General features: G+C 45.1%; 1 protein-coding gene across 1 annotated transcript in view; it reads left to right on the top strand.

Annotated features, from left to right (window-relative positions):
- LOC124593992 (acyl-CoA Delta-9 desaturase-like) overlaps positions 1 to 23,389 on the top strand; it is a 66,312-nt gene that overhangs the window by 36,298 nt on the left and 6,625 nt on the right. The window contains exons 3-4 of the mRNA XM_047132344.1: positions 14,647 to 14,852; positions 18,667 to 18,852. Of these exons, the coding sequence (XP_046988300.1) occupies positions 14,647 to 14,852; positions 18,667 to 18,852 (392 nt within the window). The remainder of the gene's footprint in view (positions 1 to 14,646; positions 14,853 to 18,666; positions 18,853 to 23,389) is intronic.

Consider the following 23,389-nt stretch of genomic DNA (forward strand, 5'->3'; position numbering starts at 1 on the left):
CGTATCACAGATCGCTGCTCAATCACAATGCATGTTGGCAGCAGGGCAGTCATCTTGTTGTTGTCGCTGCTGCGTTCTTCTGCATTGCAGCATCACTCTGCCACCTGTCGGCTACTTTCTGAACCTCAAGGAACACTAATGCCGCCTACCAACTCCATCATACAACTTCCCGAAATTTTTAAGGTTTTCACTTGACTCACCCTCGTAACACCAACACATGAAAAGCTTATGGACAGATTGTATGTAAGTCTCTCAAGACTGTTCTATATCGCTAGAGGAGAAATTGATTCGTAGTGGTCCAGCATGGCAGCTATACCGTTCTTCCAGGAAAGACAACTTTCCCCACTATGAACGCTGCTTGCTTTCAAGTTTACAGGCAGACTATAATATACCTCCCCATCATTTCCTGTCCAGTTCTCTTATGTAAGCAGACAAAATATCTTCTCTGGTCTCGTGTTTATATAGTGGAGTTATTTTCAGTTTATGGACTGTGTAGTTCTTTACAGTTTCTCAAGAGAGCAATGACTGAGAAGTGTTTAGTTTTTAAGTATGATTTTAGTTGGTTTAAAAGACGGAGGGCGGGGGGAGATCAAACTACTAGGTCATCAGTCCCAAGTATGATGTAGTCCGTCACCTATATGGCGTTGATGGGAAAGAGATTGGATTGGTAAATGTGGCAGCATATAGTAAAGACATGGCACTTGGTGGTAAATTAATGACTGGCCAGAAAGTTACTCAGATTCTCTCTCCATTAATTGCGTTACTGGTAGACTCCATAAATCTCTTCAAATCAGGGATCACTGACTCTCGTAAAGGGTCTGCACAGAGTGGAGTCACTTGTCATATGCCTCGCGAGGTGGGTGTGAATATAACTGATGTCATGGGATTGATGATGTTCAGACCTAAAGCACTAATCGGCTGTAATGCATTGCTTGACTTATGTTGAAATTTATGAAGTTCTGTAACAGCTAGGTGACCTGCTTGTGTTACAGGTGGAGCCTCCAGCCCTCTACAGTTGTTGAGGGAGCTGAGGCTGGGGTGAAGCATTTAATACCATCTCATGGTATGAGAAGTATTCCATCCATTGATGGTAGCGGGAATGAAATCAACATTGGCGAATACGTATTGCCGGCATGTTACACTTGGGACAAGTTCTTCAGTTTGTCAACAGTTGACTGCTCCAGCTATAGAGCTTTTTAACACAGTAGCTCACATAGCAACTGCAAATAAGCACTTAATAAACTGTAAAAAATGAATAGGACCTTTTCTGCAGAAAATTTTATGTAGTTTAATTTTGTATTGCGACTAATGGCTCTGAGCACTATGGGACTTAACATCTTAGGTCATCAGTCCCCTAGAACTTAGAACTACTTACACCTAACTAACCTAAGGACATCACACACATCCATGCCCAAGGCAGGATTCGAACCTGCGACCGCAGCAGTCCCGCGGTTCCGGATTTGCGACTAATTTCAAGGTATTCAAGAAAAACGGTAAAAAGTGACCTTTAAACGCCCACCCATCCACACTTAACACATTGCCGCTCAGAAAATTTACTATTTTGTTCGTGACATTCCCTCCTACCAGTGTACAAAAATTTGCGACTACATGCATTTTTTCACCTATTCGACCTTCTATGATCTTCGTTGACTGGGCCATATATAATGTGAAACTGGAAATGTGTGCACTGCTTTAATTGATTTGCAGATATTCAATAGAAGAGACGATTCATTTATTCATATATAACTGTGTCCATAAGTAATGAGGTACGCTGGAGAAAATTAAAGCAATTTTCTAACTGCATCTACAATGGTGATCTACATATACATATACTTACATTTTTTCGCGTAGTTACATTTAAAAGTTCAGGGGATCAGAGAATCAGGTAGTATGATCAGCGAAATAAAAAATCATAAGCAATTACAATTTTCATTGCTGTTCGTTGAGTAGATATCCCATAACGCGCGAGGCGATAATGGAAATCATCATATGACTGTATGAGGTTACTCGCGTCCGTGACATACCCCAAGTCATACGTGCCTCCTGGGTGGCGCTAAATGAGTAACAACAACAGGATAAGACCGAACTGCCCGAAAAGGCCTACCGGTCATAGAATGCAGAACAAACAACCAAAAAGTTCTTCTCAGGACGCACAGTTCGTAGAATTGGACCATCTATTCACATATGCCAACGTAACATCAAAGGAATAAGCAGGTCGCAATGTGATTATCTATCCAGACTATCGAAGAACCATGCAGTCGATGTAATAGCACTGCAAGAAACACACACAGCGGATGATCAAAAGATAAGCAGTAGACTGAAAATACCAGGATATAAACTAATAGCCTCGAATAACCATCCAAAATATGGTCTTGCAATTTACGTCAAGCATAATATGAAAAATTATCAGGTAGTTTCAGTGAGCAGCGAAAACGATATTTTCACAATTTCAATAAAAATTGATAGTGTAACAATAGTCAATGTCTACAAGCCTCCCAGAGTAAACTGACCTACTCCTCCTCTACCATCTCAGCAGCATCCATCTCTATTCCTGGACGACTTCAACAGCTATCATAATCTATGGGGATACTGTGAAAACGACAGTAACAGTGAAGCTCTTTGTGAATGAATGGAAACGAAAATTAGGAAGTTGTTTTTTGATGCCAAGGATCCCCCTACCTTTCACTCAGGACGTTGTAACAGAGGATGTACATCTGACCTGTGCTTCACAACTCAGCTTCACAGCACCCATACCCAGATACGCCGCTCAATACTTAAAGATTTCCCCCACAGTCAACACAGACCTATTATTTTAGAGACTGGAATATGTGGACCCCTTGTGCAGTCGCATCCGAAACGAAGGTGGAATTTCAAGAAAGCTAACTGGACTGAATTCAGAAAACAAACGGATAACAATATCAGATGGATCAAGCCAATACACAGTAACTACAGTCGGTTTATAGGCATAATTAAAGGAGCAGCCAGGCGATTTATCCCTAGAGGCTATCGTAAAGAATATACACCTGGCTGGAATGAGGACAGTGAAAAATTGCTTGAAGAATACGAAGAAAGTCCAACTGTTAGCAAAGCTACGGACCTTCTGCAGTCACTTGATGAGAACAGGAAGAAGATCTGGCATGAAACCGTAGAATCATTCGACCACACACATTCAAGTCGTAAAGTTTGGTCCATTATCAGAAAAGTGAATGCAACAAACTCAGCACCGGTGAGACCTAAAACTGCCATCAAGATGAATGATTTTGCTAAACATATAATTTCAAATTCCAAGAGCCCAAAGGATAAGCAGACAAGAAGGGAAATCAAAACCCAATTCAACGCCAAGAAAAGAGCAGCCCCAAATTCCTCTAAATTTTCCGATCCATTCAATGAAGACGAAGTAAGGGATGCCATCAGAAACATGAAAGTTGGGAAGGCAGCTGGATTCGATGGGATGTACCCTGAATTTCTCACACACTGTGGACCAGCAACTATCAAATGGCTTTCTAACTTCTTCTCAGACATTCTCTCCACTGGAAATATCCCACCATTATTCAAGAAAACCAAGCTAACAGCAATCCTTAAACCGAACAAAAACCCAACAAAAGTAGAAAGTTACCGCCCAATAGCCCTGTTAAGAGTTACGTACAAACTACTTGACGGCTCATTTACAACAGGATCTATGAAACAATTAATAAACAAATACCTGTAGAACAGGCTGGATTCAGGCCTGGTAGAAGCTGTAATGACCAAGTGTTTGCCTTAACAACCCATAGTGAAAATGTATATGAGAAGAAATGCGTAAGCTTAGCTGCTTTCTTGGACCTGTCCGCCACCTACGATACCATATGGTGAGAAGGCCTTCTCTTAAAATTCGTGAGCATCATTCAGTGTCGGAATCTCAAGAACCTACTTAGCAACATGCTAAGCAACAGACTTTTCCAGATTTACTCTGATAACGACAGAAGCAAAATCTTCAAGTTAAGTGATGGACTACCTCAAGGATCTGTATTGGCCCCTCTCCTTTTCAACTTATACATTTATGACCTGCCAGCCACAACCTCAAGGAAATTCATATATGCTGATTACATCTGCTTGGTAACCCAGAGCTCCAGTTTCACCACTGCTGAATATACATTAACTGCCGACATGGAAATCCTGGACACATACTGCAGAAAATGGTGCCACCGCCAAAACCCTCAGAAAACTGTTACTTCAGCATTCCACCTACGGAACAGACACTCTGACTATAAACCAGAAGTTAAACTCCGAAGACAGACCATACAGTACTGCAGCACACCGAAATACCTCGGAATAACACTCGATACCGAGCGAGGTGGCGCAGTGGTTAGACACTGGACTCGCATTCGGAAGGACGACGGTTCAATCCCGCGTCCGCCCATCCTGATTTAGGTTTTCCGTGATTTCCCTAAATCGCTCCAGGCAAATGCCGGGATGGTTCCTTTAAAAGGGCACGGCCGACTTCCTTGCCCGTCCTTCCCTAATCCGATGAGACCGATGACCTCGCTGTCTGGTCTCCTTCACCAAAGCAACCAACCAATAACACTCGATAGGTCCCTAACTTTCCGACAACATCTCTCCAACGTGGCCGCAAAAGTGAAGACTCGTAATAATATTATTCAGAAGCTTGCTGGTACCTCCTGGGTTTGTAGTGCTCAAACCCTAAGATCAACTGCTATGCCATTATCATACTCTGCCGCTGAATACTGTTGTCCAACTTGGATGAACAATGCTCACTGTAGCAACATAGATGCGTAACTCAACCAGACACCGCGACTTATCACAGGCTGCATATGTAGTACTCAAACTGCATGGCTACCAGTTTTAAGTAACATCCAACCTCCAGCTCTACGAAGATCAGATGCTCTCCTGAAGATCTTGAGAAACATTCAGAAGTATCCCCAGCTACCCGTTCACAGCGTTACCTTAATAGCAGAACATCAGCGTCTGAAGTCAAGAAAACCACCTTGGCGAACTGCACAACATCTTGAAGCCTCCGACTTTAACATCAACGAAGTATGGAGAAGTCAATGGAAAGAATCGTCAGTGTTCAACGGTCATCTGGTTGAAAAGTTTTCCATGAGAGTTCCAGGTATCACACTTCCCAGACGCCAGTGGAGAACCATCAACCGCATCCGAAAAGGTCAAGGGAACTGCGGATATCTAAAGCACAAATGGGGCTGGGCAACATCTCCAGATTGTGACTGTGGAGCTGCCCTGCAAACAATAAATCACATTGTTAGTGAATGCCCGAAACGAGCCTTCGGGGGATCATCAAATGACGTCCACCATGCATCCCCTTGAAAGGCTCAACTGGATCAGCAGATTGGACTTAGAAATCTAAGAACTTGTGTAATGTGTACTTAATTTAGTATAATACTTTGGACATTTGATTCTGTATCTGTATTTTGCTTGTCATTTCTTACATTGTATACTCTTAAAATTATGCATTTGATCCAAGCTCTGTATCATCGTATGATAAATAAATATATAAATAAATGGTATATTTCTTGTGCATCTTAAAAATAAGTTCTACTTGATTTTTGAACACTACTTAACTTTTGGTGTTGCTCATTCTCTGGTGCATATTGGACACTGTTCTGCACAGTGATTCTCTATGTTTTTGTAGGTGATGTACACTCATGCTCATAAATTAAGGATAATTGCAGAATGTGGTGCCACACAACGTGGCACTACACAAAACTGGAGCTAATAGCATAGGCGCATAGGGAACACACACGACACAGATCTTTAAGTCCATGGTATTGGTGATAAGTTGAGAAAACCGTCCCTAAACACATGTACTACAAAACACCACTGTTTCATGCTCATGTACCCCGACACCAATATGGCATATGATCACCATGAACACGCACACAGGCCGCACAACGGGTTGGCATACTCTGGATCAGATGGTCGAGCAGCTGCTGGGGTATAGCCTCCCATTCTTGCACCAGTGCCTCTTGGAACCCCTGAAGTGTCGTAGGGGTTTGAAGACGTGCAGCGATCCGTCGAACGAGAGCATCCCAGAAGTGCTGACGGTTTAGGTCTGGAAAACAGGCAGGCCACTCCATTCGCCTGATATCTTTTGTTTCGAGGTACTCCTCCACGATGGCAGCTCGGTGGGGCCGTGCGTTATCATCCATCAGAAGGAAGGTGGGACCCACTGCACCCCTGAAAAGGCAGAAATACTGGTGAAAAATGACGTCCCGATACACCTGACGTGCTACAGTTCCTCTGTCAAAGACATGCAGGGGTGTACTTGAACTAATCATAAGCCCACCCCACACCATCAAACCACGACCTCTATACAGGTCCCTTTCAAGGACATTAAGGGGTTGGTATCTGGTTCCTCCCCCCCATGAACCGTGAACCTTGCCGTTGGTGGGGAGGCTTGCGTGCCTCAGCGATACAGATGGCCGTACCGTAGGTGCAACGACAACGGAGAGGTGTCTGTTGAGAGGCCAGACAAACGTTTGGTGCCTGAAGAGGGGCAGCAGCCTTTTCTGTAGTTGCAGGGGCAACAGTCTGGATGATTGACTGATCTGGCCTTGTAACAATAACCAAAACGGCCTTGCTGTGCTGGTACTGCGAACGGCTGAAAGCAAGGGGAAACTACAGCCGTAATTTTTACCGAGGGCATGCAGCTTTACTGTATGGTTAAATGATGATGGCGTCCTCTTCGGTATAATATTCCGGAGGTAAAATAGTCCCCCATTCGGATCTCCGGGCGGGGACTACTCAAGAGGACGTTGTTATCAGGAGAAAGAAAACTGGCGTTCTACGGATCGGAGCGTGGAATGTCAGATCCCTTAATCAAGCAGGTAGGTTAGAAAATTTAAAAAGGGAAATGGATAGGTTTAAGTTAGATATAGTGGGAATTAGTGAAGTTCGGTGGCGGGAGGAACAGGGCTTTTGGTCAGGTGAATACAGGGTTATAAATACAAAATCAAATAGAGGTAATGCAGGAGTAGGTTTAATAATGAATAAAAAAAATAGGCGTGCGGGTAAGCTACTACAAACAGCATAGTGAACGCATTATTGTGGCCAAGATAGACACGAAGCCCACGCCTGCTACAGTAGTACAAATTTATATGCCAACTAGCTCTGCAGATGATGAAGAAATTGATGAAATGTATGACGAGATAAAAGAAATTATTCAGATAGTGAAGGGAAGTGAAAATTTAACAGTCATGGGTGACAGGAATTCGAGTGTAGGAAAAGGGAGAGCCGGCCGGAGTGGCCGAGCGGTTAAAGGCGCTACAGTCTGGAACCGCACGACCGCTACGGTCGCAGGTTCGAATCCTGCCTCGGGCGTGGATGTGTGTGATGTCCTTAGGTTAGTTAGGTTTAAGTAGTTCTAAGTTCTAGGGGACTTATGACCACAGCAGTTGAGTCCCATAGTGCTCAGAGCCATTTGAACCATTTTTTTTAGGAAAAGGGAGAGAAGGAAACATAGTAGGTGAATATGGATTGGGGCTAAGAAATGAAAGAGGAAGCTGTCTGGTAGAATTTTGCATAGAGCATAACTTAATCATAGCTAACACTTGGTTCAAGAATCATAAATGAAGGTTGTATACATGGAAGAATCCCGGAGATACTAAAATGTATCAGATAGATTATATAATGGTAAGACAGAGATTTAGGAACCAGGTTTTAAATTGTAAGACATTTCCAGAGGCAGATGTGGATTCTGACCACAATCTATTGGTTATGAACTGCAGATTAAAATTGAAGAAACTGCAAAAAGGTGGGAATTTAAGGAGATGGGACCTGGATAAACTGAAAGAACCAGAGGTTGTACAGAGTTTCAGGGAGAGCATAAGGGAACTATTGACAGCAGTGGGGGAAAGAAGTACAGTAGAAGAATAATGGGTAGCTCTGAGGGATGAAGTAGTGAAGGCAGCAGAGGATCAAGTAGGTAAAAAGACGAGGGCTAGTAGAAATCCTTGGGTAACAGAAGAGATACTGAATTTAATTGATGAAAGGAGAAAATATAAAAATGCAATAAATGAAGCAGACAAAAAGGAATACAAACGTCTCAAAAATGAGATCGACAGGAAGTGCAAAATGGCTAAGCAGGGATGGCTAGAGAACAAATGTAAGGATGTAGAGGCTTATCACACTAGGGGCAAGATAGATACTGCTTACAGGAAAATTAAAGACACCTTTGGAGAAAAGAGAACCACTTGTATGAACATCAAGAGCTCAGATGGAAACCCAGTTCTAACGAAAGAAGGGAAAGCAGAAAGATGGAAGGAGTGTATAGAGAGTCTATACAAGGGCGATGTACTTGAGGACAATATTATAGAAATCGAAGAGAATGTAGCTGAAGATGAAATTGGAGATACGATACTGCGTGAAGTTTGACAGAGCACTGAAAGACCTGAGCCGAAACAAGGCCCCGGGAGTAGACACCATTCCATTAGAACTACTGACAGCCTTGGGAGAGCCAGTCCTGACAAAACTCTACCATCTGGTGAGGAAGATGTATGAGACAGGCGAAATACCCTCAGACTTCAAGAAGAATATAATAATTCCAATCCCAAAGAAAGCAGGTGTTGACAGATGTGAAAATTACTGAACTATCAGTTTAATAAGTCACAGCTGCAAAATACTAACACGAATTCTTTACAGACGAATGGAAAAATTGGCAGAAGCCGACTTCGGGGAAGGTCAGTTTGGATTCCGTAGAAATATTGGAACACGTGAGGCAATACTGTCCCTACGACTTATCTTAGAAGATAGATTAAGGAAAGTCGAACCTACGTTTCTAGCATTTGTGGACTTAGAGAAAGCTTTTGACAATGTTGACTGGGATACTCTCTTTCAAATTCTGAAGGTGGCGGGGGTAAAATACAGCGAGCGAAAGGCTATTTACAATTTGTACAGAAGCCAGATGGCAATTATAAGAGTCGAGGGACATGAAAGGGAAGCAATGGTTGGGAAGGGAGTGAGACAGGGTTGTAGCCTCTCCCCGATGTTATTCAATCGGTATATTGAGCAAGCAGTAAAGGAAACAAAAGGATAATTCGGAGTAGGTATTAAAATCCATGGAGAAGAAATAAAAACTTTGAGGTTCGCTGATGACATTGTAATTCTGTGAGAAACAGCAAAGGGCTTGGAAGAGCAGTTGAATGGAATGGACAGTGTCTTGAAAGGAGGATATAAGATGAACATCAACAAAAGCAAAACGAGGATAATGGAATGTAGTCGAATTAAGTTGGGTGATGCTGAGGGAATTAGATTAGGAAATGAGACACTTAAAGTAGTAAAGGAGTTTTACTATTTGGGAAGCAAAATAACTGATGATGGTCGAAGTAGAGCGAATATAAAATGTAGACTGGCAATGGCAAGGAAAGGGTTTCTGAAGAAGAGAAATTTGTTAACATCGAGTATAGATTTAAGTGTCAGGAAGTCGTTTGTGAAAGTATTTGTATGGAGTGTAGCCATGTATGGAAGTGAAACACGGACAAGAAGAGAATAGAAGCTTTCGAAATGTGGTGCTACAGAAGAATGCTGAAGATTAGATGGGTAGATCACGTAACTAATGAGGAGGTATTGAATAGAATTGGGGAGAAGAGGAGTTTGTGGCACAACGTGACGGGGGGGGGGGGGGGGGGGTAAAAATCGTAGAGGGAGACCAAGAGATGAATACACTAAGCAGATTCAGAAGGATGTAGGTTGCAGTAGGCACTGGGAGATGAAGAAACTTGCACAGGATACGGTAGCAAGGAGAGCTGCATCAAACCAGTCTCAGGACTGAAGACCACAACAACAACAGCATCTGGTTCCTGGTTCACGCCAGATGAAAACCCGTCGAGAATCACTATTCAGACTATACCTGGACTCGACTGTGATCATAACCTGGGATCGCTGTTCCAATGACCATGTACTGTGTTCTTGACACAGGCCTTACGGGCTCTATTGAGACCAGGGGTCAGTGGAATGCACCTTGCTGGTCTCCGTGCGAGAAAACCATGTCTGTTCAGTCGTCTGTAAACCGTGTGTCTGGAGACAACTGTTCCAGTGTCTGCGGTAAGGTCCCGAGCAAGGCTACCTACAGTATTCCATGGCTGTCTGCGGAGACTGATGGTGAGATATCGGTCTTCTTGTGGTGTTGTACACTGTGGACGTCCAGTACTGTAGCGCCTTGACCCATTTCCTGTCTGCTGGAATCGTTGTCATAATCTTGAGATCACACTTTGTGGTACACGGAGGGCCTTGCTATGACCTGCTGTGTTTGACCAGCCTCCAGTCGCCCTAGTATTCTACACCTCATAAAGTCATCTATTTGTGTTCTCTGAGCCATTTTCAACGCACTGTCACCATTAGCACGTCTGGAAACGCCTGCACACTTACTCGCTGCACTGTACTCTGACGTGCAGAAACACACCTCTGCGTTTGTGGACTGCTGCCAGCGCCACCGTGCGACGACCGCAGGTCAAATGCACCGCATGGTCATACACCGAGGTGATGTAAACTTTCAAACAGCCCACCAGAGCGTTGTTTCACTATGTATCAGCATTATCCTTAATTTATGAGCACGAGCGTAGATTAGGTAATGGAGAAGGGAAGAGTTATGTACCAAGACGTGAACTACACATCTCTCAAATAACTACGGGTACCACTCTTCATCGGCCGACTAACAAATCACCATTAACTGCATTTCATTTCAGAAGACGACGAAGATAGGTTTGGAATTTAATACAGTCTGGTTACCACAGAGGACTCACCACTTGTTCCTTCGACGTCAGGTACCGAGCTTAGTTACAAGACTGGTACCATCGTTACTCCCTTTTCTTTTGTTCGTTACCACTTTTGTCTTTGCTGTCTTTATTCTAAACCAAAAATCGTTTGTTGTGTAGGCTGTATTTTTATTATCTCCCATTCGGAAATTTACCGTCATTGCTTTGTGGATATATCAGGTGATATTCAAGACAAATTAGCGTTTCCCAATTTTTCATTTTATAACTGTCTTTTGTCTTGTAGATAATATACATTAAACCGTGATGTCTGCCATTAATCCCATAATTTCTCCGGATTTTTTAACAAAACACGATTTTTCAGTCTCTGAAGAGGTACTTCATCTTTGTAACGCTCATCCTCCGATAGATAAAGTGGTTCTGTAACATTCGGTCAAGGGCTTATTACTTTCAGTTAATCTCAGGTACCAAGGTTTGCGGCCACTATTTCTGACTTGCTGATGAACCTTTTGCCATTTAGACTTCAAAATTCATAAAGTTTCTCAGTGGAAATATGACATTTTCCTCAAGCTCTTTCGTCTATGCGTCTTCGTGGTAGTCTTTTCTACAACTTTGCACTAATTAATTTAATTTGTAGTCATCAGATCATCTCGCAGTCGACAGAACTAAAGACTTTAATGAAGTGACTGAATCGTGTTCACTAACTTTGTGTCTTGATATGTGACATACAGATATTCATCTACTTGGTTTCTTAATTCCCCGTCAGTAATGTTATACTTGCATCGGATCTTGTTCGCAAAGACAGTTAATATTATACATGAAACGATCCCTAGTTTAAAGTAATTTTTGTCAGTTAATTTCAGGCTCCAAGGTTCGCATCACTATTTTTCTTTTGCTGAAGAACGTTTTGCAATTTGGACTTAAAAATTCACAAAGTTTCTCAGTGGAAACATGTCATTTCCGTCATTTAAAAGAGTTTTTTTCATTTAATTTTATACAACGTTTGAGCCGTGTTTATACGAATTATCAGGAAGCGCAATATTCTATGTTCCCTGCGCCCACAATGTTTATGCTCTGTTGGAGTGAAAACTAAGAAAAGTCAGATTTTTGTTTGGTCTTGTATCGACAAATGAAAAGAAGCAGCTTGTGAACTACAAATACTCTGTTGCCAATCAAGAGATCACAGTGGTACGAGATGAAGAAATATCGTTGCCACGTACTCACTTGTGAATTCAGTAGTTCTTATTTACATTGTCTCGAGAATTAAATATCTTCCAAACCTGTCACTTAGCTCGTTTAGCATAATTCTAACCAGACTCATTACAAAGAAATATTTCCCCAACTTAACGAACGCAAAAGAGAATATTAAACGCCCTTCTCGTTCTATCTTTTAATCCAATGCTTCATTCATATTCATTGCACTGAAACGTCAAATTAAGTGTTATTTCTCACAACTGACTTCATAGAAGAAATGAAATGGCGTGATCCTCAAACTTTTTCGTGCATTTAACCTTTAGTGAATTATTTATGCTTTTTTTGCCTGTTGTACACTTCGCAGGTTATTTCAAACGGTTTGGAACAGCTAGCTTGCAGTGAATGACCTAGGTCTTTTAAAGCTTTTTCTTAAATTTCAGTTGTTGAAATATATTGTTCCACTTATTAGTTTATGTGTTTTCAGTATAATTCTCAGTCATTTTGACGGAATTCTGGATTCCACGAGAAACATTATCTCACTTAAGTAATTCAATGAAATGGTTCACTTACAACCAGCACAATACAGTATATGAAGTTATTTCATAATTCTAGCTTATCTGAGATATTGTAAGTAGAGTATAATTTTCGGTAAGCATAATTCACAATTATTTCGGAAGCTCCTTCTACCGTCGTCTCATTTATTTTCTCCAGCTGGAATTTTTCTGTTCCTTCCGTTCTGACAACAAATCTGTTCCTAATGGCCACAATGATCGTTAGCTTATCGCTTGGTAGGCGAAGCGGTCGTTATATTCAATGTACAGTTCTAGACTAGAACTCTTTCCTTTCTAGAGCACGTGCTTTTTGTCACATTAGGTGAACGAAGAATATTTCCTATATTTTTTCTTTAAAAAAAACCTTCAACTGCCTCTGCTTTTGCTCGGAATTACGTAACTCCGATCAGTTATCTGCTGCTCATTTCTACAGAACTGATTACTGCTTCCTTTCCGATATTTCCCATGATGTCAGGTTATCTTCATTCTATGTGATCTTTGTTTTTTCAGCACTAGTTGACGAATGTTGTTTTCCTAGATTCTCATTCATGATGCTAACAAGTTTAATACTAAATTGTGAAAATGAAGCCACATAGCTACGGTGTGCGATGCCAATCAGTTTTTCATGATGTAGTAAGATATTTTATTCCATGCGCCATCATTTCTTGCACGAATCGACGGTTGCTTACTATGATCATAATTCATACGCTGAAGACAATATCTGCATGATAATGTAAAATTCATTCACAGCAAGAATCAAATATATCTTTGGAATTAACTTTTTGAAAGTAATTATAATCAACGAGCCCAAGTCTGGAATCGGACTAAATCACTATAAAGTAATGTTATTACCAAGATTCGTCGATTGTGTAACATAATGAGATACATATTACATTCACAATGTATAAATAAACCGACAGCTGCTTCATGTTTATCGAGTTAGGTAATCATAATGTGGACATACAAACACTGTAGTAATGTTTTTGTTCCTGAAGATGGTGTGAAAGACCGAAACTGGCGTAGATACTTCAGTTCCCCTAGATTTTGTCGATGGTTCTATATTTTACGAGTTTCATGTAGTAACTATCAGCTGTGGAGTACAACTTTCAAGTTATGTCCCCTGTGGGTGAGATCTACTCTTTGAAACCCCCTGTACGCTGGTGTAGGTCAGGGTGCCAGACCTCCCTGCAGCCTTTCATGAAAGTAGGCTTTCCTTTGCGCCTAATCGACAAAAAGAATTTCACGTGACACGCAAGAGCCTTAAGAATAACAGTTTTATGCTGAGTGGCGGGGACGGGAGAGGAGCGGAGCAACCAGAGGGTGAGGGGGATAAAGGCAGCGAGAGGTGTAGAGTATGCGGATATGTTCGAGGAATAAGAACAGATGGGGGAAAGGCATGAGGTCACAGAGGATCCACGTCGGGGACGGGAGGCGCATACGGAAGGCGAGGCGGAGTGCATGACACTCAAGAATCTGGAGGGACTTGGGGGGGAATTTGGGGGGGGGGGGGGGAGGGCATACTTCAACCGCGGCGGCACGTTTTATATACCGTCCACTCCTAGTGCTGCCATCTGCCATCTGTGAGTGGTTATTGCACATTGATGTCCAACAGAGGGCGTTCTCACGTTAATGTGAGTGGGCCGTGTCAATCGTGAATCTCACCTTCAAACGACTTTCTCTGTTACTACTGAATCGCGTATGGCAATTTCGCTGAAATAAGTATGCACTGGGTATTTTTGTAGACGAATAAACTTCTGTAATAAGAGGAGTAAACGTTTTTAGATTCTGAGATCATCTCGAATACATTTGACAATATCAGGTAACCATCATTTTATATTTTGACACCATCTTGTAGACATTGTCTGCCCCGATAGCTGAGTGGTCAGCGCGGCGCTCTGTCACGCCGAGGGGCCCGGGTTCGATTCCCGGCTGGGTCGGAGATTTTCTCCGCTCAGGGACTGGGTGTTGTGTTGTCCTCATTATCATTTCATGATCATCAGTGGAAGGCAACGGGAAACCACCACTGGAATCACATTCCTAGACGCTCATGCGGTGGACCTCTCTGAAGAGGCTTCCCTCATGACAAGACCTGCCGTAAGGCAGGACACAAAGTGTATTTAAAAAAAAAAAAAATTGTGTGAGGAAATTTCTGGCTACCATTAATACTTGTGTTTCAGAACCACATCTACGAGTGGGTGCGTGACCACCGTGTGCACCACAAGTTCACGGACACGGACGCGGACCCGCACAACTCGCGGCGCGGCTTCTTCTTCTCGCACATCGGCTGGCTGATGGTGCGGAAGCACCCGCTGGTGCGCGAGAAGGGCCGCCAGCTGGACATGTCCGACCTGCGCCAAGACCCGGTCGTCATGTGGCAGATGAGGTGAGCTGCCCATTACGGCACTGCGCGCGTCCGTCTCATTCTCGCCTCGTCTCTATTGTATTCTATCATAGGAAGCAAAAACTTTCACTCTTTCATTTATTTTCTGTTAAAACCTCCAACCTAGAATTTAATATTGGGCACTCGCAGTAATGTGACCACCTCTCAAAACCTGAATAAGCACGTTTTGCAGCGCGGGCGTGCTAGGAGAGAGTCAACGAGGTTCTGGAAGGTACGGACACAGATGTGGAGCAATGCCGAACCCAGTACCGTGGGCAGGTGCACCATATTTCTCGTCTAATGATTCATGGCCGGCCGTTGTGGCCGAGCGGTTCTAGGCGCTTCAGTCCGGAACCGCGCTGCTGCTACGGTCGCAGGTTCAAATCCTGCCTCGGGCATGGATGTGTGTGAGGTCCTTAGGTTAGTTAGGTTCAAGTAGTTCTAAGTCTAAGGGACTGATGACCTCAGATGTTAAGTCCCATAGTGCTCAGAGCCATATGAACCATTTTTTTGATCCATGACGCGAACAGCCGTAGCGAACTGGTCCCACAGACTCTCGACTGCGTTTAAATTCGGAGAGTTTGGTGGCCAGGGGAGTGCGGCAAACTCGTCGTGGTGCTTTTCGAACCACTCATGTACACTGCTAGCCATCCGACAAGTTACACTGTCCTGCAGGTAGATGCCATCGTGCTGATGAGAAACAACTGCATGTAGGAATGCAAATGGTCCCCAAGTGTAGCTGCAGATTTTTGTTAATCCACTATGCCTTCCAGAATGAAGAGATCACCTAGGGAGTGTCAGGAAAATTTTCACCAGACTATAGCGCTCCCTACTCCGGCGTAGATCCTTCCGAAGATTGTTGCAGGATCGCACACGCCAACGGCCATTTGTCCGAGGAAGCATAGAACATGATTCATCCGAAAAAGCCACTGAAACCTGGTAGTCAAGGGAAGGCAGGATTCGGTTACGATTGAGGACGAGGCGCTACGTCAAGAATACTGTGTTTAGAGCGCCTGGAACGAGAAAGGAATCATTACCACCAGAGTAGAAGAATCACTAACCGGCCTAAAACCAAGAAAGCTGTCAAAACTACACGCCTTACCGGACAGCAGCGGCAAGGCGAGGAAATGTACACTGCCATTACATACACTAACCCCCAGGAAAGGCAACTGGGGTGTTAGCGGCCACCAGGCAAGAAAAATTACCGCTGGTTGAACTTAACAAATTGTAAGAAGTTGAACGTAGTAAATAATAATAAGAAGTCGAGGAAAGCTAATCAGATACGCCTTCCCCAAGCACTACACTCGCTGCTCTTCGCCTCGGCGACACTACGAGCAGCAACACGAACCCAAGTCACTGGAGAATCGCGAGATATCTCAATGGTGGACGTTCCTCTACTTGGATTGAAATGCACTCATCTTAAAACTTGCTGGATCCCGTTTACCTCGAAGTCGTGCACCCTCGTGACCACAGCCCTTCCATCTGGCAGTCCACGCATCCCGCCAGCAGTCCCGGCGTGTTCTCACGCTGTGCGGACCTGGCTTCTCCTGAGTCCCCAACCGAAATCGCACACTCACACGACCCGGAAAAACAACGACGTCGCCCCCAGAATAGGGCAACAGTTACTATATATCAATAACCGCCGCTGCTGCCACTAGCGGACAGGCAACGCTTGCGAAACCGAATGGCGCTAGTCAATACGAGAGGAAGACCAACCGCCACCATGCCAACTAAACGATACCGTTTGGCCTCCAACAGAGGGCGGAAACCTACAAACAGCACCAACGCGAGCCGCAGCACGGCTCAGCCCCCTGTGATGGGTTGGTGGACGTCCAACTGCAGTGTTCGCGTGCAAATACCAGCCGTCTTTGCAGACAAACAATAGTAACAAGGTTACATGAAACAGGCGCCAGTTTCGGAACCTCATATACATCAATATTCGCTAAACGGTCGTTGAAAAGACACTGTTGGTAGCTCCTTAGTTCATTTGGCCGGTCAGTTGCTTAACAGTCGCACGTCTGTTCACCCACACACATCTCCGCAGCCGTCGTTCACCCCTGCATCTAAGGCCGTGGTGCACCACAGTTGTCTCAGCGTCCGTTTTAGGTAGCGTCATTTTGCCATTCACGGTATACCCTGGAACACCAAAGAAATTGGTATAGGCATGACTATTCAAATACAGAAATATTCTAACAGGCAGAATACGGCGCTGCGATCGGCAGTGCCTCTAAATAAGACAAGTGTCTGGCGCAGTTGTTAGATCGGTAACTGCTGCTACGTTGGTAGGTTATCAAGATTTAAGTAAGTTTGAACATGGTATTACAGTCGGTGCACGACCGGTGGGACAAAGCACCTCCGAGGTAGCGATGAAGTGGGCATTTTCCCGTACGACGATTTCATGTGTGTACCGCGAATATCAGGAATCCGGTAAAACATCAAATCTCCGACATTGTTGTGGTCGGAAAAAAATCCTACAAGAACGGGACCAACGACGACTGAAGAGAATCGTTCAACGATCGTTCAACGTGCCAGAAGTGCAACCCTTCCGCAGATTGCAGCAGATTTCAATACTGGGCCATCAACAAGGGTCAGTGTTCGAACCATTCAACGAAACATCATCGATATGGGCTTTCGGAGCCGAAGGCCCACTCGTGTACCCTTGATAACTTCACGAAACAAAGCCTTACGCCTCGCCTGGGCCCGTTAATACCGACATTGGACTGTTGATGACTGGAAACATGTTGCCTGGTCGGACGAGTCTCGTTTCAAATTGTATCGAGCGAATGGACGAGTACGGGTATGGAGACAACCTCATGACTCCATGGACCCTGCATATCAGCACGGGACTGTAATGGTGTGGGGCGAATGCAGTTGGAGAGATGTGGGACCTCTGATATGTTACAATACGACTCTGACAGGTGACACGTACTTGAGAATCCTCTCTGATGACGTGCATCCATTCACGCCCATTGCGCTTTCCGACGAACTTGGGTAATTCCAGCAGGACAATGCGACACCCCACACGTCCAGTACTGCTACAGAGTGACTCCAGGAACACTCTGCTGAGACACGAACATTACTGAGCATATCTGGGATGCCTTGCAATGTTCTGTTCAGAAGAGATCTCCACCCCGTTGTACTCTTACGGATTTATGGACAGCTCTGCAGGATTCATGGTGGCAGTTCCCTCCAGCACTACTTCAGACATTGGTCGAGTCCATGCCACGTCGCGTTGCGGCGTTTCCACGTGTTCGCGTGGACCCTACACGATATTAGACAGGTGTACCAGTTTCTTTGGCTCTTCAGTGTACTTTAACCACGGCGGCACGCTTTATGCACCCCCCACTCCTAGTGCTGCCAGCTGCCGTCTGTGAGTGGTTATTCCACGCTGACGTCGAACCTATGATCGGTGGTCACGTTAATGCGACTGGACCGTGTAAATGTTGCTGTAGCTATGTGAATCCACTCCTTCAAACGACTTTCTCTGTTACTGCTGAAACACCTACGTGTTCTTCTATAGTAAAAAGGGAAGGACGCAGTGCGGAGTGGCCGCGCGGTTAGAGGCACCATATCACTGACTGCGCGGCCCCTTCCGCAGGAGGTTCGAGTCCTTCCTCGGGCATGGGTGTGTGTGTTGTTCTTAGCATAAGTTAGTTTAAGTAATGTATAAGTCTAGGGACCGATTACCTCAGCAGTTTGGTCCCTTAGAAATTCACACACATTTGAACATTTTTGAATGGGAGGACAGGAACATAGAGTGCCAGATGCCGCCGTATGCGCTACTCCTAGACTTGACGTTACTGCGCCTATGCCGCAGGCTGTACCCGGTAATCATGCCGCTGTTCTGCTTCGTGCTGCCCGCCTGGATCCCGGTGGCTCTGTGGGGAGAGAGCGGCTGGGTGTCCTGGCACCTGGCGTCCGTCCTCCGCTACACTGTCTCCCTCAACATCACCTGGTGCATCAACAGCGTGGCACACGTCTTCGGACATCGGCCGTTCGACAAGTGAGTAGCACGTACACTATCTGATCAAACGTTCCCGGACGCATATTAGTGGACATTAATATGAGGTATTCCACCCTTCGTCTTTCTGATGGCATGAACTCTGCTGGGATCATCTTTTATGAGGTGTCTGATTGTCTGTGGAGGAACAACGGCCCATTCTTCAAGAGCAGAAACCGTAGAAGGTAGTGCTTTTGAATTGTGAGTTCTGGAGCGAAGTCGACATTTTAACTCATCCCAAAGGCCTTCCACTCGTTGCAAATCGGGACTCTGAGCAGGCCAGTCCATGATCTTGTCCATAAACCGTTGCCTCGACAGTTGCTACTTTATGACAGGGTGCAATGTCATGCGGATACAGACGATTATGGTCTCCGAATGATTTCTGTGTCGCATGCAGTACACAGTGTTGTAAAATACACTCCTGGAAATTGAAATAAGAACACCGTGAATTCATTGTCCCAGGAAGGGGAAACTTTATTGACACATTCCTGGGGTCAGATACATCACATGATCACACTGGCAGAACCACAGGCACATAGACACAGGCAACAGAGCATGCACAATGTCGGCACTAGTACAGTGTATATCAACCTCTCGCACCAATGCAGGCTGCTATTCTCCCATGGAGACGATCGTAGAGATGCTGGATGTAGTCCTGTGGAACGGCTTGCCATGCCATTTCCACCTGGCGCCTCAGTTGGACCAGCGTTCGTGCTGGACGTGCAGACCGCGTGAGATGACGCTTCATCCAGTCCCAAACATGCTCAATGGGGGACAGATCCGGAGATCTTGCTGGCCAGGGTAGTTGACTTACACCTTCTAGAGCACGTTGGGTGGCACGGGATACATCCGGACGTGCATTGTTCTGTTGGAACAGCAAGTTCCCTTGCCGGTCTAGGAATGGTAGAACGATGGGTTCGATGACGGTTTGGATGTACCGTGCACTATTCAGTGTCCCCTCGACGATCACCAGTGGTGTACGGCCAGTGTAGGAGATCGCTCCCCACACCATGATGCCGGGTGTTGGCCCTGTGTGCCTCGGTCGTATGCAGTCCTGATTGTGGCGCTCACCTGCACGACGCCAAACACGCATACGACCATCATTGGCACCAAGGCAGAAGCGACTCTCATCGCTGAAGACGACACGTCTCCATTCGTCCCTCCATTCACGCCTGTCGCGACACCACTGGAGGCGGGCTGCACGATGTTGGGGCGTGAGCGGAAGACGGCCTAACGGTGTGCGGGACCGTAGCCCAGCTTCATGGAGACGGTTGCGAATGGTCCTCGCCGATACCCCAGGAGCAACAGTGTCCCTAATTTGCTGGGAAGTGGCGGTGCGGTCCCCTACGGCACTGCGTAGGATCGACGGGCACGTGCACCTTCCGCCGACCACTGGCGACAACATCGATGTACTGTGGAGACCTCACGCCCCACGTGTTGAACAATCCGGCGGTACGTCCACCCGGCCTCCCGCATGCCCACTATACGCCCTCGCTCAAAGTCCGTCAACTGCACATACGGTTCACGTCCACGCTGTCTCGGCATGCTACCAGTGTTAAAGACTGCGATGGAGCTCCGTATGCCACGGCAAACTGGCTGACACTGACGGCGGCGGTGCACAAATGCTGCGCAGCTAGCGCCATTCGACGGCCAACACCGCGGTTCCTGGTGTGTCCGCTGTGCCGTGCGTGTGATCATTGCTTGTGCAGCCCTCTCGCAGTGTCCGGAGCAAGTATGGTGGGTCTGACACACCGGTGTCAATGTGTTCTTTTTTCCATTTCCAGGAGTGTATGTTCGTCTCCTACTGCATTTAGCATTTTCTTAAGAGCATTAGGGAGGCCACATCATAATCACAAAAACAGCTCTTGACTACAATCCCACCTCACTTGTACTTCACTGTTGGCGCTACACACGATAGCAGGTAAGGTTCTCCAGGTATTCGCCAAACCACAACCATTACCAAATAGTATAGCATAATTCATCACTCCAAATCACTCATTTCCAGTCATCCACTGTTCAGTGGCGTTGCTCTTTACGACAGCTGAAGCGTCGTTTACCATTGGCTACAGAAGTACAAACATAAAAAAAAGTTTTACATCACCCCGCTTCCTAGAACGCTCCCAGCCGATAGTTGTGGATATTCTATCACAGACACAGTCGCTTTGACCGTTCAGAGATATCACTAAACTCACCCAAAGATGTAGACAACCATGCATCACCAGCGCCTACTAGACGGACGGGCAGCCCATAAGTTACAGTTATTCCAACAGGAAGGAGGTACACGGCTCGTGTTGTCTGTTGTTCGCATTGTTACTTTGTGCCAGGAAGAGCTCTCAACAAGGGAAGTGTCCAGGCGTCTCGGAGTGAACCAAAGTGATGTTGTTCGGACATGGAGGAGATACAAAGAGAAAGGAACTGTCGATGACATGCCTCGCTCAGGCCGCCCAATGGCTACTACTGCAGTGAATGACCGCTAGGTACGGATTATGGCTCGGTGGAACCCTGACAGAAACGCCACCATGTTGAATAATACTTTTCGAGCATCCACAGACTTCGTGTTACGATTCTGACTTTGCGCGATACACTGCATAATGCCCAACTTCAATCCATATGTCCATGGCGAGGTCCATCTTTGCAACCACGACACCACGCAACGCGGTACATATGGGCCCAACAACGTGCCGAATGGACCGATCAGGACTGGCATCACCTTCTCTTCACCGATGAGTATCGCATATGCCTTTAACCAGACAATCGTCGGAGACGTGTTTGGAGGCAACCCGATCAGGCTGAACTCCTTAGACACATTGTCCAGCGAGTGCAGCAAGGTGGAGGTTCCCTGCTGTTTTGGGGTGGCATTATGTGGGGCTTACGTACGCCGTTCGTGTTCATGGAAGGTGCCGTAACGGCAGTACGATACGTGAATGCCATCCTCCGACCGATGGTGCAACCATATCGGCAGCATATTGGCGAGGTATTCTTCTTCATGGACGACAATTCGTTCACCCATCGTGCACATCTTGTGAATGACTTCCTTCAGGATAGCTACATCGCTCGAATAGAGTTGCCAGCATGTTCTCGATACATGAACCCTATCTAACATGCCTGGGATAGATTTGAAAGGGCTGTTTATGGATGACGTGACCCACCAACCACTCTGACGTATCTACGCCGAATCGCCTTTGACGTGTGGGGCAATCAGGACCAACAGTGCCTTGATGAACTTGTGGAGCCTTGATGAACTTGTGGATAGTATGTCACGACTAATACAGGCATGCATCAATGCAAGAGGACGTGCTGCTGGGTATTGGAGGTACCGGCGTGTACAGCAGTCTGGACCACCATCTCTGAAGGTCTCAGTGTATGGTGGTACAACATGCAATGTGTGGTTTTCGTGAGCAATAAAAAGGGCGGAAATGATGTATATTGATCTTTATTCAAATTTTCTGTATAGGTTCCGGAACTCTCGGAACCGAGGTGATGCAAAACTTTTTTTGATGTGTGTATATGTATAGATAAGTGTGAAATATCTTAAAGGTATATTAGGTACAGATACAGTATATATCGAACATATATTACGCGACCGAAGCGACGGGTAGAAAGTGTGACAGCCGAAATATTTGTTTTCGCAGAATACTGAAGGACAAAAAATGTTGCATATCCAAAACTACTTGACTAGACATTTTCAAATTTAGTTTAAAGCACAAAAGATCACGCTATTTCGTTTATTTTGCGCATTTAGATGTGTCTGCTTTGTATATTTGTACATACTTAGAAAAAAGAGGCATTGCAATGCATACCAAACACTGCTAGAAAAAAAGAAAAAATGAGTTCGTCAGAACTGTGGCTAGTTGAGCCACAAAGGGAATGTGATAACGAAAATATGCCCAAACGCGTAATTTACAACTGATGTGGATTAAATAAAAAGATACCTAAACAGTTATTTCAGTGTGCAAACATAAACAAATTCTGCATCGTATGAAAAGAAGTCTTGCTTCACATGTGTTTGTCGCAAACACATTCCTCATCGACGTACGGTGAGGCGATTCCAAACATCATCTTCTTTCAGCTTACTAAATATGTAAACAACCTTGCCTATAGCCGCATATATGGCAACCATGTTCATTTCATCGGACATCAGTGAAGCAATTACAAGTACCTTCGTTCAGAAAACAGTGTAGTGACTTTTGTTGCATCAATGCAAGATTCAAATGGTTCAAATGGCTCTGAGCACTATGGGACTTAACATCTGTGGTCATCAGTCCCCTAGAACTTAGAACTATTTAAACCTAACTAACCTAAGGACATCACACACATCCATGCCCGAGGCAGGATTCGAACCTGCGACCGTAGCAGTCGCGCGGTTCCGGACGGCGCGCCTAGAATCGCTAGACCACATCAATACAAGACGACATGCTACTGGGTATTAGAGGTACCTGTGTGTACAGCAATCTGGACCACCACCTCTGAAGGTCTCACTGTATGGTGGTACAATATGCAATTTGTGGTTTTCATGAGCAGTATAAAGGGCAGAAATGAT

This window comes from Schistocerca americana, chromosome 2, assembly GCF_021461395.2.
Source record: "Schistocerca americana isolate TAMUIC-IGC-003095 chromosome 2, iqSchAmer2.1, whole genome shotgun sequence".
NCBI lineage: Eukaryota > Metazoa > Arthropoda > Insecta > Orthoptera > Acrididae > Schistocerca > Schistocerca americana.